The sequence below is a fragment of the Cherax quadricarinatus genome, unplaced genomic scaffold, assembly GCF_038502225.1.
Source record: "Cherax quadricarinatus isolate ZL_2023a unplaced genomic scaffold, ASM3850222v1 Contig2341, whole genome shotgun sequence".
Classification (NCBI taxonomy): Eukaryota; Metazoa; Arthropoda; class Malacostraca; order Decapoda; family Parastacidae; genus Cherax; species Cherax quadricarinatus.
Window position 1 is genome coordinate 257 of NW_027197367.1, and position 21,966 is coordinate 22,222.

General features: G+C 44.9%; 1 protein-coding gene across 1 annotated transcript in view; it reads left to right on the forward strand.

The window, feature by feature from the left end:
- Window positions 1-917: 917 nt before the first annotated feature.
- The window catches only part of LOC138851005 (uncharacterized), a gene marked incomplete at its 3' end in the record, with an annotated part of 57,764 nt that continues 36,715 nt past the window's right edge, over window positions 918-21,966 (forward strand). The window contains 1 exon segment of the mRNA XM_070081327.1: window positions 918-1,129. Within this exon segment, the coding sequence (XP_069937428.1) occupies window positions 941-1,129 (189 nt within the window).

Here is a 21,966-nt window from a genome sequence, read left to right on the forward strand (position 1 = left end):
CCCGTAATACTAATGAGATACCATTAACACTGAGAGTAGTTCTAATAATTATAATACTAGCGTGTGTTAACAAGTCACTCTTTCACTACCTTTTTACTACATGTGTACCCAATACTTGCTTCTCAGATTGTACTGTCTTTGTGTCCTAAAACATTATCTCTCGAAACTGTTGTCAGGGCTGTAGTCCCATTAGTCCTTGCTCCTACAAATTTTATCTTCCTACTACTGCTAGGTGTTTTGTGTATGATAATCGCTCTGGAGCAGGGTTTAGATAGCGAGCTAACCAGTGTCCGCCGGGCCGGTTCTACCCTCAGACTTCCCGCCACCACAAACAAGTGAATTGTACGTTACTCAGAGGGGACGTCCATCCAGATGCCTGATGTACGATGCTCGCTGTACGATGCTCGTTGTACGATGACTCGTACACCTCGCCCTTCCGCCTCTGACTTCTTCGGCTATACTTTTCTCTTGCCCTTTTGAGTCCTCATTTACCACACTTATCACTTGTATGTGTGTGTGTGTGTGTGTGTGTGTGTGTGTGTGTGTGTGTGTGTGTGTATGCAGCAGGAGAGAGAGAATAAAACCACACAAGATATTATCCTGCTTTACAATGTCACTTACCTTCATTTAGTATCACCTATGTTTAACCAAGGAGAGAAATGTATTACATTATCCTACATATTATCCAATATATAACATAATGCCACTGGAGATGGACAAGGTTACCGTAGCTTTAGAATAATATGTAAAACAGATTAACAGTAATTATATAAAACTGAACATTGTTTGATACTTGATAATCCAATAATTTCTTATTTTGGTGAATAATTGTGTATCAGTAACAACGAAATATGTTTTTAATGAGAGGAAATATCTTAATAAATTCTTATATATTTTTTCCTTTGTATTTTGACTGGCATTATTTTCACACTTGTAGTACATGAGTGTTGGTGTTACCTCAGCCACCAGAAGAGATGAAGAAGATATTAAACAATGTCTGGAGTCTGGAGTGTCAGTGGGCAGCAGAGAACAAACAACAGGACGGCTGGTCGGTGTTGCTTTGAGTTGCATCATCACTTCAAACTCTTCCTGGTATACTGATGAGGCCAAGTGCAGCACCCAAGCTGAGGTAATAGCAAATATATTTTTATATATAAAATTAAATACGAACGTTTCCTGGAATGAGGACCCAACTGGTTTTTGTCTGATTTGTTTTTCATCCATCATGGTTTTCCCTTATTACTTAAAAGGCTATTACAAGGTGTTTTCTCACACTACTGAAGATTTAGATACTTCAGCAATATTTGGGAATCTTTACTGTGGAATCTTTTCGCCAACAACTGGCTTGTTTAATGCAGTACAGAGAAGAACAGTGGAAGATAAGGAGGAGTTTGAGGTAATCAGTTCCTCAGCTGGGAGTTGATGCATTCAGTCTCGAGAAAAGTAGAGCATATGCTTGACTTATATACTGCAGTCAGGTGAGTTGAAGCAGAAGGAAGTGGAGTCACTAGTGGGAAATTCCACTAGTGTAAGTAGGTCATGACTACAGTTTAGGCAGGTATTGAAGAACTCCGATATTGTGCACAAGTTTCTTATTCTTTAACATGTAGGTTTTCTAATTATTAGTATTGTTATTATAAGCTCTAAACCATAAGGGTTAAACAGCACAGCATGGTAAGGATACACTGGTAATGTGTAGCAAGAGGGAGAGGGATGATTATTAGGTTATGGAGTGCAGTGGGGCAGTGGATAGTGCGGGGGTAGAGGGTAGCTAGAGATTGAGGAAGAAAGGACTGAGGAGAGTGCTAGAGGTATCATCATCAGAGTTTGTGTAGTAAATCAGTTGCTGTCAAAAAGTCAGTGAGAGAGTCTGGATTAAAGGAGGGTCCATCAGCAAGAAGAGAAGGTAAAGAAAGGACAGTGGAGTTGGAGGTAAATTCTGTGTGCTCGTTGATAGAGAGAGCAGTCCAACAGAATGTGGCTAACAGGTACTGGAACCTGAAAATACTCACAGACAGGAACAGGGCGCCTCTCCATGAGATACCTGTGAGTAAGATGAGTGTGGCCGATGCGAAGACGGGAGAGAGTAGTCTCCAAACCTCGACATTGATGACTAGAAGACGCCCAGAAACCTATACTCGGTTTAATAGAATGAAGTTTGTTATGGAGCAGATCAGACCAACGTTGTTGCCAACAGGTGTGAAGGTGGGTAGCAATTACAGCAAAATAGTCCGTGAATAGAACACTTCTATATGAAACTGGGAGGTCATGTATTGCTGACCGTGCAGCAGTGTCTGCTTGTTCATTGCCCTGAATGTCAACATAACCATGCTAGAGATATGATGTAACCAATGTTGGATACGAAGAACTAGGGGGTGAGGTGTATTAAATTTTCGTATAGCCTGTAAAGCACTATGGGAGTGTGAAACGACCACAAATGGTGACACAGGCATAGATACAATACGGGTAAGTGCTACAGGAATGACATACAATTCAGCCGTAAAAATGCTAGCCAAGGATAATAAATGCCCTCGCAAAACAGTGTCTGGAAACACTGCTGTGACTCCAACGCCGTCAGAAGACTTAGAACCATCGGTATACAGTGTGATGGCATGAGAATTAGAGCAGAAGTGGTCAAGAAAATGAGAGTGGGAAGCCACTTTAGGTAGTTGGGCTTTCGTGCATGGCAGTGGTAAAGAGCAGACACGAACAGCTGGAACTTCCCAAGGAAGCAGGGAAAAGTGAGATGCTGCATGAACATAGAAAGGTGGTAACTGAAGAAAAGACAAGAGCGAATGTAATCGGAGAGAAAAGGGACGGGGTATACAGGGGCGACGAACAAATGAAGAACATCTACTAACATCAGTGACTATCCTATATATTGAAGGATTGTGGAGGTCACGAAATCTAACATAGTAGCGAAGGCAATGAGCATCACGGCGATCGGACAAGGATGGAATATTCACTTCTGCATAGAGGCTCTCAACCGGCGAAGAGCGAAAAGCACCGAGGCATAAACGTAATCCCTGGTGATGGATGGGATTAAGGCTAGAGAGAGTTGCAGGAGAGGCCGCCAAATAGATCTGGTCACCATAATCAAGTTTCGATAAAATTAGGGCTGAAAGTAAGCGAAGGAGTGTTCTACGATCAGCTCCCCATGAAAGATGAATGAGTGTTTTTGGAAGGTTCTGCCGGCTATGACAAGTTGTCTTTAGAGAGGTAATGTGAGGTTTCCAGGATAACCTACGGTCAAACAGAAGGCCGAAAAACCTGACCTTATCACATTCTGGGATACGTGAGCTATATAGGTACAAGTAATGATCAGAGACGACTGAACATCTAGTGAAAGTAATTTGGTGAGTTTTACTACTAGAAAATTTAAACCAATTAGTGGTAGCTCAATTTGAAACACGGTTGACCGTGTGCTGGAGAGCAACCGCAATGAGGTGAGAGGCAGTATCGGCATAAGCTATAGCAAAATCATCAACATAGAGCAATGACCAAGTATTGAAAGGAAGGACAGATGCTAGATCATTTATAGCAAGGAGAAAAGTGTTGTGCTCAGAACACATCCCTGGGGGACACCTTCAGCTTGGGTATAGTCCGGGGAAAGCACATTATTAACCCGGACATGGAAGTGTCTTTCACTTAAAAGTTCTTAAGGAAAAATGGCAGGTTACCTCGGAGGCCTAAGGAGTGGGCGTGGGTTAAGATATTATACCTCCACGTTGTGTCATATGCCTTCTCTAGGTCAAAAAAGATGGAGATAACCGAGTGATTATTGGTAAAAGCATTACGAACATATGTATCCAAGCGAATTAAGGGGTCAATGGTAGAACAGCCCTTATGTAAGCCATATTGACGAGTGGAGAGACTATTGTCAGTCTCTAACTACCACATCAAACGTCTATTTACCAGATGTTCCATCACCTTGCAAACTGCACTGGTAAGAGCAAAGGTAGAACAATGGCAGATTTCCACAACTGGGGAAGAACTTCTTGTGACCAAATAAGATTAAATAGTCTTAAGAGGACTACAAGAACTGACTGATGTAAATGCTGTAGCATTTACAGAGAGTGTTGCCTCCAGTTCCAGAAGAGTGAAAGGCACATTATATAATTCTTCTTTGAGAGAAGAAAAGTGTGAGGGTTCTAACTCTCTGGCAGACTTGGAGGAAAGAAACGAGGGGCATAGATGGAGTCCCTAAGACATACGGACATATGATTACCAATGTCAGTGGCAACGTCAAGAGTGTCTGCTATATTGACACCAGAAACCCAAAGGTTAGGAGCTGGGTCGGGGGAGTATTTACCACTCAGTTTCCATATTTTTTTCCAGACTACACTCATAGAGGAAGCCGAAGTGATAGTAGAAACATAATCCTACCAGCATATGCGTTTAGCATCACGGATGGCACGGCGAGCAACAGCTCTCTTCTGTTTAAAATCAAGGAGTCTCTCGATGCTTCTGTTGTACCGGTATCTGCCCACGCAGCGCATTTCAAACGTACTGCCCGAGCACAAGCAAGAGATCACCAAGGTACGCACATCTGAGAAGAAGTGCGGGCATATTGAAGTGAAGGGTATAGAATGTGAAGCTGCAGTTAAGAGCGAGGTCGAGGAGTAAAATCTCATCAATGGAGGAAAAGAAAGGAGCCTCATTGAAAGCAGTTAGACTCGCATAAAGATCCCAATTCACCCTGTCAAATTTCCAGGAGGTGGGGAATACGATGGAGGAGTAAGGATGAGTGGAAAATGATCGCTGTCATGCAAGTCCGGGAGGACAGACCAGATGAAGTCGAGGACAATTGAGGAAGAGCAGACCGAGAGATCGATGCAAGAGAATGAGTACAAGGATCAAAACGGGTGGGAGAACCTGTATTTAAAACATCGACGGGAAGAAAAACGAGAAAAGTCTCTAACTGAATGCCGCGGGAGTCACAGTGAGACCCCCATGAGGAAATGGTGGCCATTAAAATCACCAAGCAACAGAAGTGGTGGCAGTTAGGACGAAATTAGAAAGGCAACATCTGGGATAGATAATGCCCGAGAAGGAGAGAGATACAAAGAACAGATTGTATACCACTTATTCAAGTGGATACGGGCTGCAGTGTATTGCAGCGAAGTATATCAAAGAGCTGACGGTATGGAATATCAGTGTGTGTCAGAAGGGCACTTCCATTAAAGGTTCCATCGGAAAAATGATCCGATGAATTCAATAAATCATAGCCTGAGATAGGATGCATAACAGCGGAGTGTAATTTGGGTTCTTGTAAACAAACACTGACAGTGGACAACTGGAAGAGCAGCACCTGAAGCTCACCCCGGTTATCTCTGAGGCCACGAATATTCCACTGTAAATAAGCCATGATTTGTAATGAGAAAGATACAAGAAATCTGCAGGTAAAAGTAGCTATGGACTAGAAGGGTTAGAAAAGTCTACATGTGGCGGCAGCTTAAAATGGTCAAGCATCGAAGGAATGGGATGCTGCAAAGAAAGGAATTGCATGGATAGAGAAGAGGGAAGATGAGGAACAGGAGATGGATCGGTGCTCATTGATGGTCCAGTCTCAGCAATATATTCTGAGATAGCATCCAGTATTTTGGAAGACAAGGAAGATGTGTGGGAGACAATACTAGGGATGGAAGGAAGAGGGTGAGTAAAAATTGGAACGACAATGGACTGTACCAAACTAGGGGAGGACGAAAGGGTAGAGTAAACTGAAGAAGAAGCAGGGGAGGGGACAGAAGAGGAAGTAACTTGGGAAGGGGCAGAAGAGGAAGAAACTTGGGAAGGGATAGGGAAGGAAGATACAGTACAAGGAGGAAGGTGAACCTCCACTCTTGTAACAGAGCCAGATAGAGGTGAAGAACCAGGTACAGAGACTAGAAAGGTAAACTGAGGAGGTAGAAGAAGGGAAGGAGAGGTTAAAGGAGATTTGAGCAATGGGGATTTTATGGACTTCTGAGAAGTAGAGGGGTGATGGGGAGGATGTGTTGTGAGTGAGAAGATGAAGAAGTGAGAACAGAATGAGGTGTTGAGGTAGGGGCTTCTGAGTCCAGAACAGCAAAAGAATTAGAGACAGGAGTGACTGTGGAAGGGGTAACCACAGAGGAGGCTGCAGAAGTTGGGATCCCGGAGGAGTAGGGACGTTTAGTAACACGAGAATGAGAAATACGGGGAGGCATAGATGAGAGACTGCCATAGCATATGGGAGGCCTTCTGCCTCTTTGACACAGCGGATTCCATGCTCGTTTAAGTAAGCCTGGCAACGGCGAGAGTAAGTTGGGTGAGCCTTATGACAATTAAGGGTAGAGGGAGGTAGACTACAAGACAAATTGATGTGGCCGTCGGCACCACAGACTGGGCGTTCAGCCATGGACCTGCAATATTTTGCTGGATAACCAAAATGCCAGCAAATTCTACACTGTTGTGGTGTAGGGATCACCTTTCGATCTTGTAAACGGTGTCCCCCAATATATATACAGAGAACGGAAGCTCACGTCAGTCGAAAGTTAAGCAAGCTACATTGTAAGGGTATCGTCTCCGCCTGAGGGCAGGGAGGACATAAGTGTCGGCTTTGGGGATTTGGAGGTCTTAATTAAAGGTCTAGCTGTTCTAGAATGTCATGGCCACATGTCTGTAAATTCTGTTGAACAATGGTATGAGGCAGAATGACAGTACCACTACAAGAACTGAGGGAATGTTTTACAATAGTCACAGGAATAGTATCGATAGATGTAAGAAGAGAAAGATTGTGATCTTGGTTAGCATTGTGGACAGTGATGATGACTGTACTGCTCTTGAGAGGATGAAAGGATATATTTCTACTAACATGGTGGAGGAGTGCCTTGCCAATACTATGGTCGGAAAGATAGGCAGTAGAGGAAGTCGATCATAAAGTAAAGAATTTAGTCCATTGTGCATTCTGAAACATAGCGTGGAAAGGGAGTGCATGATATGCCGGTCTTTTCTGAGTAGAACGAGAAGGAAGCAAAGAAGTACCATCAAGTAATTGATGTGGGCATTTAGGTGTGGGACCGGAGTTGGTCTGACGTGGGACGGGCTGGTGATTCGAAAATTACCACACCATAGAGGAAGAAGCCGGAAGCATAATCAAAGAAGAGCAAAGGTCATACATATCAAAGGAGTCAGTCGAAATCCCGGTACCTGAAGTTGATGATGAAACAGCTCCAGCAAGGGGTACAGTGGCATTAGAAGTGTCCAAAGATGGTCAAAACATGAGTCAGGGTCAGAACAGGGTGCGGTATCAGGAAGGGGCCCAGGGTGAGGAGGTTCATGGATTTGGGGTTCCATAGTTAGGTCTCTTCTTTCTTTTTACTTGTTAGGAAAAAAAGTAAAGAAAAAAAAAGGTGGGGAACGTGGAGGAATAGCTCCTAGGAGGTAAAAAAGGGCCGTAAATCCCCCTCCGCACCCAAGAGAACCCCAGCACCACAAGCAGTGCAGATGCTGCATGGAACCCATGCCAGTAAACCAGCAATCCAGGATAGCAACCTCACATTCGCCGAGCCACCTTCGTGGACAAAAGAGAGGGCAGCCAGACACCCGCCACAGTGCATACCTCCTTCGACCTCCACCCCTTGGAATCCGACAGGTAGCCTCCAGAGATACACCCGTCACCTGAAAGACACCCAAAGCCACCGCCCCCCGGGAGACCGGAGAGAGATTGGGACACCACTAGGTGATGCAGATTCCACAGCAAACTACACCACCGCCAAGGATCTCAACGGAATGTGATGGACCCTGGTATCCTTTCCCCTTCATAGGAACCAGCGTGCCTGTGGGAAGAATACCAAAGGCCAAAAATAGGAAGGGAATAAGGGAGGGATGGGAAGGAGGAGGAGGAAAGGGAAAAAGGGAGGATGGGGAAGATGGGATCGGGGAGGGGACTAGGGGGTAATTAGGTTAGGTCTGAGGAAGGAAACTACGCCAAGGAGCCCCCCTTGAAAAGGTAATGTCTCTTAACTATTTACATCATAGTATGTGTAAAGCACATCAGCATCCTGGGATCATGATACAGGGAATATCTCAATGCTTGACAAACATATAGTCATGACCCGCTTACACTAGTGGACTTTTCCACTGGTGTCGCCGCCTACCCTTGCTTTTCCTCACTTATTTGTTATATATAAGCCACTTCTCCATGTACATGTACTTTTCTCAACATTGATGGACTGAACACATCGACTCTGGGTTAAGGGACTGATTATCTCAAGCTCCATCTCTCCTTACACCTTTCTGCTTTGTATAGGACTGATGAATCCAATATGTGGAGAAACATTTCTTCAGTAAAGATTCCCATATGCTGCAGAAGTGTCTCAACACTCAGATGTTGTTGTTGTGTTTATCGGGTGTTTTGGTACTGTCACTCAGGTGTTGTGGTCATGTCATTCAGATGTTGTGGTACTGTCACTCAGGTGTTGTGATAGTCACTCAGGTGTTGTGGTACTGTCACTCAGGTAGTGTTATCACTCAGGTGTTGTACTGTCACTTAGATGTTGTTCTACTGTTTCTCAGGTGTTGTGGTACTGTCACTCACGTGTTGTGGTACTGTCATTCAGATAGTGTTTTACTGTCACACAGGCGCTTTTGTCATTCAGGTGTTGTACTGGCTTCCAGGTATTATTCTTCTCTCAGGTGTTGTGATGCTCTCGTTCAATTGTTCAACAACTGTCACAGGTTTTGAGCTTCCATAACTCATAAGTTTGGATACTGTCACTCATGTTTTCTAGTACTGGTAGTCAGGTGCTACACTGGTAGTCAGGTGCTGCACTGGTAGTCAGGTGCTGCACTGGTAGTCAGGTGCTGTACTGGTAGTCAGGTGGAGTACTGATAGTCAGGTGCTGTACTGGTAGTCAGGTGGAGTACTGGTAGTCAGGTGCTGCACTGGTAGTCAGGTGGAGTACTGGTAGTCAGGTGCTATACTGGTAGTCAGGCGGAGTACTGATAGTCAGGTGCTATACTGGTAGTCAGGTGGAGTACTGGTAGTCAGGTGCTATACTGGTAGTTAGGAAGAGAACTGGTAGTCAGGTGCTGTAATGGTAGTCAGGTGGAGTACTGGTAGTCAGGTGCTGTACTGGTAGTCAGGTGCTGCACTAGTAGTCAGGTGCTGCACTGGTAGTCAGTTGGTGTACTGGTAGTCAGGTGCTGCACTGGTAGTCAGGTGGTGTACTGGTAGTCAGGTGCTGCACTGGTAGTCAGGTGCTGTACTGGTAGTCAGGTGGTGTGCTGGTAGTCAGGTGGTGTACTGGTAGTCAGGTGGTGTGCTGGTAGTCAGGTGCTGTACTGGTAGTCAGGCACTGTACTGGTAGTCAGGTGATGTACTGATAGTCAGGTGGTGTACTGGTAGTCAGGTGGTGTACTGGTAGTCAGGTGGTGTACTGGTAGCCAGGTGGTGTACTGGTAGTCAGGTGCTGCACTGGTAGTCAGGTGGTGTACTGGTAGTCAGGTGCTGCACTGGTAGTCAGGTGCTGTACTGGTAGTCAGGTGGTGTGCTGGTAGTCAGGTGCTGTACTGGTAGTCAGGCACTGTACTGGTAGTCAGGTGATGTACTGATAGTCAGGTGGTGTACTGGTAGTCAGGTGGTGTACAGGTAGTCAGGTGCTGTACTGGTAGTCAGGTGGTGTGCTGGTAGTCAGGTGGTGTACTGGTAGTCAGGTGGTGTGCTGGAAGTCAGGTGCTGTACTGGTAGTCAGGTGTTGCACTGGTAGTCAGGTGCTGTACTGGTAGTCAGGTGGTGTGCTGGTAGTCAGGTGCTGCACTGGTAGTCAGGTGCTGCACTGGTAGTCAGGTGCTGTACTGGTAGTCAGGTGGTGTGCTGGTAGTCAGGTGGTGTACTGATAGTCAGGTGGTGTACTGGTAGTCAGGTGGTGTACTGGTAGTCAGGTGCTGCACTGGTAGTCAGGTGCTGTACTGGTAGTCAGGTGGTGTGCTGGTAGTCAGGTGGTGTACTGGTAGTCAGGTGGTGTGCTGGTAGTCAGGTGCTGTACTGGTAGTCAGGCACTGTACTGGTAGTCAGGTGATGTACTGATAGTCAGGTGGTGTACTGGTAGTCAGGTGGTGTACTGGTAGTCAGGTGGTGTACTGGTAGTCAGGTGGTGTGCTGGTAGTCAGGTGGTGTACAGGTAGTCAGGCACTGTACTGGTAGTCAGGTGGTGTACTGGTAGTCAGGTGGTGTACTGGTAGCCAGGTGCTGTGCTGGTAGTCAGGTGTACTGGTAGTCAGGTGCTGTCCTGATAGGTATATTGGTAGTCTGGTAGTGTACTGAGAGTCAGGTGCTGTAGTGGTGGTCAGGTGGTGTACTAGTAGTTAGGTGGTGTACTGGTAGCCAGGTGGTGTGATTGTAGTGTTACGCAGAAAGGTGGGAAAGTTGGGGGCTAGAGCCTTGTCTAAGGGCAAAGGTAAAAGTTACACACATCTCAAGCATAAACAGGCCACCCAGGCCTATCCCAGTCAAAACAGGAAGCGCTAAACCAGTATTCGTTACTTCAATAGGTTGGTAAACAGAGGGTTAGGTAAAAATCTTAGTTAGGAACATATATCTATTTATTCAACATAACACTAAATACACACTCTAGAAACACCTTCATCTATCTTCTATCCTAAACGTCCAAATGAGGGTACACAAGAAACAGCTGGTTGGAGGTCCAAACAACATAACCACTTGGCCTAGGCAGCGTCAGGCCGTCACTTCCACTACCAACCCCATTTCTTATTTCCTCACTCCTCCCACAGCACCCTGACCATGTCAGAGCCTGGTTGAACATACAGGTAAGCCATAGAAGAGCCTATGGCCTGAGTTAGCTAAACAAAAGGAGTACACAACTACAAACTTAGCTTAAATTCACAGCATCTCCGACACCAGCCTCCACACCATGTTGACTCCACGTGACTGCCCCAAGCCACGCTTACCCAGCGTACCCAAATATAGTTGGAAAATAAATCCCCAGCAGGATTTCTTTATAATTACCGTTAGAGTACTTTACAGTTCCCCCAAAAGCACATTATGAATTATAAAATTATTCTTTACAATTATAACATTCCTACTATTATGACACCCTTCACTACTGTATATACATTACAATGTCATGCAGAACCCTGCATAACAGTAGTCATGTGCTGTACTGGTAGTCAGGTGATGTACTGGTAGTCAGGTGATGTACTGGTAGTCAGGTGCTGTAGTGGTAGTTAGGTGATGTACTGGTAGTCAGGTGATGTACTGGTAGTCAGGTGATGTACTGGTAGTCAGGTGCTGTACTGGTAGTCAGGTGATGTACTGGTAGTCAGGTGCTGTACTGGTAGTCAGGTGATGTACTGGTAGTCAGGTGATGTACTGGTAGTCAGGTGATGTACTGGTAGTCAGGTGCTGTACTGGTAGTCAGGTGATGTACTGGTAGTCAGGTGCTGTAGTGGTAGTTAGGTGATGTACTGGTAGTCAGGTGCTGTAGTGGTAGTTAGGTGATGTACTGGTAGTTAGGTGATGTCTTGGCAGTCAGGTGATGTACTGGTAGTCAGGTGATGTACTGGTAGTCAGGTGCTGTAGTGGTAGTTAGGTGATGTACTGGTAGTGAGGTGATGTACTGGTAGTCAGGTGATGTACTGCTAGTAAGGTGATGTCTTGGTAGTCAGGTGATGTACTGGTAGTCAGGTGCTGTAATGGTAGTCTGGTGCTGTACTGGTAGTCAGATGATGTACTGGTAGTGAGGTGATTCACTGGTAGCTAGGTGATGTACTGGTAGTGAGGTGATGTACTGGTAGTTAGGTGATGTACTGGTAGTCAGGTGCTGTACTGGTAGTCAGATGCTGTACTGGTAGTGAGGTGATTCACTGGTAGCTAGGTGATGTACTGGTAGTCAGGTGATGTACTGGTAGTCAGGTGATGTACTGGTAGTCAGGTGCTGTACTGGTAGTCAGGTGATGTACTGGTAGTCAGTTGATGTACTGGTAGTCAGGTGCTGTACTGGTAGTCAAGTGATGTACTGGTAGTGAGGTGATGTACTGGTAGTGAGGTGATGTATTGGTAGTCAGGTGCTGTACTGGTAGTTAGGTGATGTACTGGTAGTGAGGTGATGTACTGGTAGTGAGGTGATGCACTGGTAGTCAGGTGCTGTACTGGTAGTTAGGTGATGTACTGGTAGTCAGGTGATGTACTGGTAGTTAGGTGATATACTGGTAGTCAGGTGATGTACTGGTAGTCAGGTGATGTACTGGTAGTCAGGTGCTGTACTGGTAGTCAGGTGCTGCACTGGTAGTGAGATGATGTACTGGTAGTTAGGTAATGTACTGGTAGTCAGCTGCTGTACTGGTAATGAGGTGATGTACTGGTAGTTAGGTGATGTACTAGTAGTCAGGTGATGTACTAGTAGTCAGGTGCTGTACTGGTGGTCAGGTGCTGTACTGGTAGTGAGGTGATGTACTGGTAGTTAGGAGATGTACTGGTAGTCAGGTGATGTACTGGTAGTCAGGCGCTGTACTGGTAGTGAGGGGATGTACTGGTAGTTAGGTGATGTACTGGTAGTCAGGTGCTGTACTGGTAGTCAGGTGCTGTACTGGTAGTGAGGTGATGTACTGGTAGTTAGGTGATGTACTGGTAGTCAGATGCTGTACTGGTAGTCAGGTGATGTACTGGTAGTCAGGTGCTGCACTGGTAGTCAGGTGCTGTACTGGTGGTCAGGTGTTGTACTGGTAGTCAGGTGCTGTACTGGTAGTCAGGTGCTGTACTGGTAGTCAGGTGCTGTACTGGTAGTCAGGTGCTGTACTGGTAGTGAGGTGATGTACTGGTAGTCAAGTACTGTACTGGTAGTCAGGTGATGTACTGGTAATTAGGTGACGTACTGGTAGTAAGGTGCTATACCGGTAGTCAGGTGCTGTACTGGTAGTGAGGTGATGTACTGGTAGTTAGGTGATGTACTGGTAGTCAGATGCTGTACTGGTAGTCAGGTGCTGTACTGGTAGTGAGGTGATGTACTGGTAATTAGGTGACGTACTGGTAGTAAGGTGCTGTACTGGTAGAAAGGTAATATACTGTCACTCAGGTGTTATAATACCGTCAGTCAGGTGTTGTGGTGTTTTTTCATAGGTGCTGTAGTAATGTGACTTAGGTGTTGTACTGTCACTCAGGTGTTGTTTTATTGTCAATCAGATGTTGTGGTACTGTCACTCAGATGTTCTGGTACTGTCACTCATGTTGTGGTACTGTCACTCATGTTGTGGTACTGTCAATCAGATGTTCTGGTACTGTCACTCAGATGTTGTGGTACTGTCACTCAGATGTTGTGGCACTGTCACTCAGATGTTGTGGTACTGTCACTCAGATGTTGTGGCACTGTCACTCAGATGTTGTGGTACTGTCAATCAGATGTTGTGGTACTGTCACTCAGATGTTGTGGTACTATCACTCAGATGTTGTGGTACTGTCACTCAGTTGTGGTACTGTCAATCAGATGTTCTGGTACTGTCACTCATGTTGTGGTACTGTCAATCAGATGTTCTGGTACTGTCACTCAGATGTTGTGGTACTGTCACTCAGATGTTGTGGTACTGTCACTCATGTTGTGGTACTGTCAATCAGATGTTCTGGTACTGTCACTCAGATGTTGTGGTACTGTCACTCAGATGTTGTGGTACTGTCACTCATGTTGTGGTACTGTCACTCAGATGTTGTGGTACTGTCAATCAGATGTTCTGGTACTGTCACTCAGATGTTGTGGTACTGTCACTCAGATGTTGTGGTACTGTCACTCATGTTGTGGTACTGTCACTCAGATGTTGTGGTACTGTCAATCAGATGTTGTGGTACTGTCACTCAGATGTTGTGGTACTGTCAATCAGATGTTGTGGTACTGTCAATCAGATGTTGTGGTACTGTCACTCAGATGTTGTGGTACTGTCACTCAGATGTTGTGGTACTGTCACTCAGATAGATATTGTGGTACTGTCACTCAGATGTTGTGGTACTGTCAATCAGATGTTGTGGTACTGTCACTCAGATGTTGTGGTACTGTCACTCAGATGTTGTGGTACTGTCAATCAGATGTTGTGGTATTGTCACTCAGATGTTGTGGTACTGTCACTCATGTTGAGGTACTGTCAATCAGATGTTGTGGTACTGTCACTCAGATGTTGTGGTACTGTCACTCATGTTGTAGTACTGTCAATCAGATGTTGTGGTACTGTCACTCAGATGTTGGGGTACTGTCACTCAGGTGTTGTGGTACTGTCACTCAGATGTTGTGGTACTGTCACTCAGATGTTGTGGTACTGTCAATCAGATGTTCTGGTACTGTCACTCAGATGTTGTGGTACTGTCACTCAGATGTTGTGGTACTGTCAATCAGATGTTGTGGTACTGTCACTCATGTTGTGGTACTGTCAATCAGATGTTGTGGTACTGTCACTCAGATGTTGTGGTACTGTCACTCAGATGTTGTGGTACTGTCACTCAGATGTTGTGGTACTGTCAATCAGATGTTCTGGTACTGTCACTCAGATGTTGTGGTACTGTCACTCAGATGTTGTGGTACTGTCAATCAGATGTTGTGGTACTGTCACTCAGATGTTGTGGTACTGTCAATCAGATGTTGTGGTACTGTCACTCAGATGTTGTGGTACTGTCACTCAGATGTTGTGGTACTGTCAATCAGATGTTCTGGTACTGTCACTCAGATGTTGTGGTACTGTCACTCAGATGTTGTGGTACTGTCAATCAGATGTTGTGGTACTGTCACTCAGATATTGTGGTACTGTCAATCAGATGTTGTGGTACTGTCACTCAGATGTTGTGGTACTGTCACTCAGATGTTGTGGTACTGTCACTCAGATGTTGTGGTACTGTCACTCAGATGTTGTGGTACTGTCACTCAGATGTTGTGGTACTGTCACTCAGATGTTGTGGTACTGTCAATCAGATGTTGTGGTACTGTCACTCAGATGTTGTGGTACTGTCAATCAGATGTTGTGGTACTGTCACTCAGATGTTGTGGTACTGTCACTCAGATGTTGTGGTACTGTCACTCAGATGTTGTGGTACTGTCACTCAGATGTTGTGGTACTGTCACTCAGATGTTGTGGTACTGTCACTCAGATGTTGTGGTACTGTCACTCATGTTGGTACTGTCACTCAGATGTTGTGGTACTGTCAATCAGATGTTGTGGTACTGTCACTCAGATGTTGTGGTACTGTCACTCAGATGTTGTGGTACTGTCAATCAGATGTTGTGGTACTGTCACTCAGATGTTGTGGTACTGTCAATCAGATGTTGTGGTACTGTCACTCAGATGTTGTGGTACTGTCACTCAGATGTTGTGGTACTGTCACTCAGATGTTGTGGTACTGTCACTCAGATGTTGTGGTACTGTCAATCAGATGTTGTGGTACTGTCACTCAGATGTTGTGGTACTGTCAATCAGATGTAGTGGTACTGTCACTCATGTTGTGGTACTGTCACTCAGATGTTGTGGTACTGTCAATCAGATGTTGTGGTACTGTCACTCAGATGTTGTGGTACTGTCACTCAGATGTTGTGGTACTGTCAATCAGATGTTGTGGTACTGTCAATCAGATGTTGTGGTACTGTCACTCAGATGTTATGGTACTGTCACTCAGATGTTGTGGTACTGTCAATCAGATGTTGTGGTACTGTCACTCAGATGTTGTGGTACTGTCACTCAGATGTGGTACTGTCAATCAGATGTTGTGGTACTGTCACTCAGATGTTGTGGTACTGTCACTCAGATGTTGTGGTACTGTCACTCAGATGTTGTTGTACTGTCACTCAGATGTTGTGGTACTGTCACTCAGATGTTGTGGTACTGTCACTCAGATGTTGTGGTACTGTCAATCAGATGTTGTGGTACTGTCAATCAGATGTTGTGGTACTGTCAATCAGATGTTGTGGTACTGTCACTCAGATGTTGTGGTACTGTCACTCAGATGTTGTGGTACTGTCACTCAGATGTTGTGGTACTGTCACTCAGATGTTGTTGTACTGTCACTCAGATGTTGTGGTACTGTCACTCAGATGTTGTCGTACTGTCACTCAGATGTTGTGGTACTGTCACTCAGATGTTGTGGCACTGTCACTCAGATGTTGTGGTACTGTCACTCAGAGGTTGTTGTACTGTCACTCAGATGTTGTGGTACTGTCACTCAGATGTTGTGGTACTGTCACTCAGATGTTGTGGTACTGTCACTCAGATGTTGTGGTACTGTCACTCAGATATTGTACTGTCACTCAGGTGTTGTGGTACTGTCACTCAGGTGTTGTGGTACTGTCACTCAGATGTTGTGGTACTGTCACTCAGGTGTTGTGGTACTGTCACTCAGGTGTTGTGGTACTGTCACTCAGATGTTGTGGTACTGTCACTCAGATGTTGTGGTACTGTCACTCAGATGTTGTGGTACTGTCACTCAGATGTTGTGGTACTGTCACTCAGATGTTGTGGTACTGTCACTCAGATGTTGTTGTACTGTCACTCAGGTGTTGTGGTACTGTCACTCAGGTGTTGTGGTACTGTCACTCAGATGTTGTTGTACTGTCACTCAGGTGTTGTGGTACTGTCACTCAGGTGTTGTGGTACTGTCACTCAGTTGTCTTTTTACTCCCTCAGATGTTGTTGTACTGTCACTCAGGTGTTGTGCTACTGTCACTCAGGTGTTGTGCTACTGTCACTCAGGTGTTATGCTACTGTCACTCAGGTGTTGTGCTAACATCACCCAGGTTTTGTACTGACCCTCAGGTATTTTAGTACTGTCTCTCAGATGTTCTGCTGTTCTTACTCAGGAGCTCTGGTTCTGTCACTCCTATATTGTAGTACTGTACCTCAGGTGTTTTGGTACTGTGATTCATGTATTGTTACACAAATAACCCGCACATAAAAGAGAGAAGCTTACGACGACGTTTCGGTCCGACTTGGACCATTGACAAAGTCACACTAACAGAGGTGGAGCAGGACGGGTATATATAGGCAGGAAGAGGTGGTGGTAGTAGTAGTAGTAGTAGTAGTAGTAATAAAGTTGGTAGAATTACCGACAATATGTAAAGTAAAAGGACACAAGTGCAACTAATGTGACATTTTATTGTGGCAACGTTTCGCTCTCCAGAAGCTTTATCAAGCCATTACAAACAATACATGGACACAGAGGGTGTATATAGGCTCAGAGTGAGGTGCAATACTAGTGAGGTACCATTTCGATGTTCACTAGTGGTAGTAGTAGTAATAGTAGTAGTAGTGACAAAAGCAATACAATATGGTAGAGCAATTAATTCGTACATGAGAAAAAGGATATAAAAGCTATTACTTGGGTAACATAAAAATAGGTTGGACAAATATAGACTGGAAAGAGGCAGCTTGTTTCAGTGTTCACTCCTTGTATGTGCTTGTGTAGTATAACAGGAGAGACTATGTGATGGCAGGGTTTACTGTTTTCAGGAGGATTCTTGCTAAAACTTCGGAGATGGTGAAACTGCCGTTGTTTTGTTTAATTGTATTCGAAACAGCGATCAGTGCTGATTCAAGGCACTTGCGTCTGCGGAAATTAGTTTCTTTGATCACTAATTGGGCGTCTCTTAATTTCATGAGATGATTGGTGGAATTTCGGTGTTGTACACAGGCGTTGTTCAAGTTATCGTTCCTACATGCGTAAATGTGTTCATTGAGGCGGGTGTCGAGGTTTCTTGCTGTTTCACCTACGTAAATCTTGTCACAGCCTCCACAGGGTATAGTGTAAACTCCTGCATTGACTGGTTCGTGATGCAGGAGTTTACACTATACCCTGTGGAGGCTGTGACAAGATTTACGTAGGTGAAACAGCAAGAAACCTCGACACCCGCCTCAATGAACACATTTACGCATGTAGGAATGATAACTTGAACAACGCCTGTGTACAACACCGAAATTCCACCAATCATCTCATGAAATTCAGAGACGCCCAATTATTGATCAAAGAAACTAATTTCCGTAGACGCAAGTGCCTCGAATCAGCACTGATCGCTGTTTCGAATACAATTAAACAAAACAACGGCAGTTTCACCATCTCCGAAGTCTTAGCAAGAATCCTCCTGAAAACAGTAAACCCTGCCATCACATAGTCTCTTCTGTTATACTACACAAGCACATACAAGGAGTGAACACTGAAACAAGCTGCCTCTTTCCAGTCTATATTTGTCCAACATATTTTTATGTTACCCAAGTAATAGCTTTTACATCCTTTTTCTCATGTACGAATTAATTGCTCTACCATATTGTATTACTTTTGTCACTACTACTACTACTACTATTACTACTACTACTACTACTACTACCACCACTAGTGAACATCGAAATGGTACCTCACTAGTATTGCACGCCACTCTGAGCCTTTATATACCCTCTGTGTCCATGTATTGTTTGTAATGGCTTGATAAAGCTCCTGGAGAGCGAAACGTTGCCACAATAAAATGTCACATTAGTTGCACTTGTGTCCTTTTACTTTACAGTAGTAGTAGTAGTAGTACAAGAATTGCATATAATACCGACAAGATGAAATTAAGACACATGCACAACACCCGGGCATCCCCATCGTAGACGTAGATGTAGAAACGTCCACAACAAAGACAACCAGACGCCGCACATGTGTCTTAATTTCATCAGTAGTTGTAGTAGAAGAAGAAGAAGAAGAGGTAGTAGTAGTGGTAGTGGTAGAAGTGGGAAATAAGGAAGACGAGCCAGTCAAAAACAAAGGAAGGGGAGCACTGCAAGAGAGCTAGAACCCACAGAGGGAGAGCAAGCGCACAGAGGTGTGACTTTGTCAGTGGTCCAAGTCGGACCGAAACGTCGTCGTAAGCTTCTCTCTTTTATGTGCGGGTTATTTGTGTGTCGTTCCAGTCACGGTATTGTGCCTTTTTTGTTATTTATGTATTGCATTGTCACTCAGGTGTTTTTGTGCTTTCACACAGGTGTTTCTTGCTGTCACTTAGATGTTGTAGTTCTGTGAATCAGGTGTTGTATTGTCATTCAGGTGTTGTTCTCTCACTCAGGTAGAGTCGTACTGACATTCAGGTGTTTTTGTACTGTCACTCAGGTGTTGTGGTACTGTCACTCAGGTGTTGTGGTACTGTCACTCAGGTGTTGTGGTACTGTCACTCAGGTGTTGAGGTACTGTCACTCACGTGTTGTGGTACTGTCACTCAGGTGTTGTGGTACCGTCACTCGGGTGTTGTGGTACTCTCACTCGCGTGTTGTGTTAGCTTCACTCAGGTGTTGTGTTATTGACACTCAGGTGTTGTGGTACTGTCACTCAAATGTTGTGTTATTCTCACTCAGGTATTGTGGTACTGTCACTCAAGTGTTGTGGTACTGTCACTCAAGTGTTGTGGTACTGTCACTCAGGTGTTGTGTTATTGACACTCAGGTGTTGTGGTACTGTCACTCAAGTGTTGTGGTACTGTCACTCAGGTGTTGTGTTATTGACACTCAGGTGTTGTGGTACTGTCACTCAGGTGTTGTGGTACTGTCACTCAAATGTTGTGGTACTGTCACTCAGGTGTTGTGGTACTGTCACTCAAGTGTTGTGGTACTGTCACTCAAGTGTTGTGGTACTGTCACTCAGGTGTTGTGGTACTGTCACTCAAGTGTTGTGGTACTGTCACTCAGGTGTTGTGGTACCGTCACTCAGGTGTTGTGGTACTGTCACTCAAGTGTTGTGGTACCGTCACTCAGGTGTTGTGGTACTGTCACTCAAGTGTTGTGTTACTGTCACTCAAGTGTTGTGGTACTGTCACTCAGGTATTGTGGTACTGTCACTCAAGTGTTGTGTTACTGTCACTCAAGTGTTGTGGTACTGTCACTCAGGTGTTGTGGTACTGTCACTCAAGTGTTGTGTTACTGTCACTCAGGTGTTGTGTTACTGTCACTCAGGTATTGTGGTACTGTCACTCAAGTGTTGTGGTACTGTCACTCAGGTGTTGTGTAACTGTCACTCACGTGTTGTGTTACTGTCACTCAAGTGTTGTGGTACTGTCACTCAAGTGTTGTGGTACTGTCACTCAGGTGTTGTGTAACTGTCACTCACGTGTTGTGGTACTGTCACTCAGGTGTTGTGGTACTGTCACTCAAGTGTTGTGGTACTGTCACTCAAGTGTTGTGGTACTGTCACTCAAGTGTTGTGTTACTGTCACTCAAGTGTTGTGGTACTGTCACTCAAGTGTTGTGTTACTGTCACTCAAGTGTTGTGGTACTGTCACTCAGGTGTTGTGTTACTGTCACTCAGGTGTTGTGGTACTGTCACTCATGTGTTGTGGTACTGTCACTCAAGTGTTGTGTAACTGTCACTCACGTGTTGTGTTACTGTCACTCAAGTGTTGTGGTACTGTCACTCAGGTGTTGTGGTACTGTCACTAAAGTGTTGTGGTACTGTCACTCAAGTGTTGTGGTACTGTCACTCAGGTGTTGTGGTACTGTCAATCAGGTGTTGTGGTACTGTCACTCAAGTGTTGTGGTACTGTCACTCAAGTGTTGTGGTACTGTCACTCAAGTGTTGTGGTACTGTCACTCAGGTGTTGTGGTACTGTCACTCAGGTGTTGTGGTACTGTCACTCAAGTGTTGTGTTACTGTCACTCAGGTGTTGTGGTACTGTCAATCAGGTGTTGTGGTACTGTCACTCAAGTGTTGTGGTACTGTCACTCAAGTGTTGTGGTACTGTCACTCAAGTGTTGTGGTACTGTCACTCAGGTGTTGTGGTACTGTCACTCAAGTGTTGTGTTACTGTCACTCAGGTGTTGTGGTACTGTCAATCAGGTGTTGTGGTACTGTCACTCAAGTGTTGTGTTACTGTCACTCAGGTGTTGTGGTACTGTCAATCAGGTGTTGTGGTACTGTCACTCAAGTGTTGTGTTACTGTCACTCAAGTGTTGGGTTACTGTCACTCAAGTGTTGTGGTACTGTCACTCAAGTGTTGTGTTACTGTCACTCAAGTGTTGTGGTACTGTCACTCAAGTGTTGTGTTACTGTCACTCAAGTGTTGTGGTACTGTCACTCAAGTGTTGTGTTACTGTCACTCAAGTGTTGTGGTATTGTCACTCAAGTGTTGTGTTACTGTCACTGAGGTGTTGTGGTACTGTCACTCAACTGTTGTGTTACTGTCACTCAAGTGTTGTGGTACTGTCGCTCAAGTGTTGTGTTACTGTCACTCAAGTGTTGGGTTACTGTCACTCAAGTGTTGTGTTACTGTCACTCAAGTGTTGTGGTACTGTCACTCAAGTGTTGTGGTACTGTCACTCACGTGTTGTGGTACTGTCAATCAGGTGTTGTACTGTCACTCAAGTGTTGTGGTACTGTCACTCAGGTGTTGTGGTACTGTCAGTCAGGTGTTGTGGTACTGTCAGTCAGGTGTTGTGGTACTGCCACTCAAGTGTTGTGGTACTGTCACTCAGGTGTTGTGTTACTGTCACTCAGGTGTTGTGTTACTGTCACACAGGCGTTGTGGTACTGTCACTCAGGTGTTGCAGTACTGTCACTCAGGTGTTGTGGTACTGTCACTCAGGTGTTGTGTTACTCTTGTTGAGAAATTGTATTACCAACTAAGTTTGAAGAGTTTGTACTTAACTTAGAAAGACAGCTCATCGCCTGCACAGCCGCCCCTGCAGAGGAGGTCTTGAGAAGCTGTCGAAGTCATCTCTCAACGGGCTGTAAAGAATTATTATTTGTAAGATTATAAATTACCCCTAGGGGGTGTTATGTCAGCATATTTCATTCACTGATTGCTGACAAATTACATACTTGTTTGGACTCAAAAGTCAGCACCTCACTGCTGACTATAGGTTGATTACAAACTCCTTGCGACTCAAGAACTGCGCTGTCCCCCATACTACAAGAAATTCGTAACCTACCTTGCTCTTGTAGCGTCAGCTATGGTGTTCTTCACACCTTCGACAGATATCGGTGACTTGATAGAAGCTGAAGTGTCC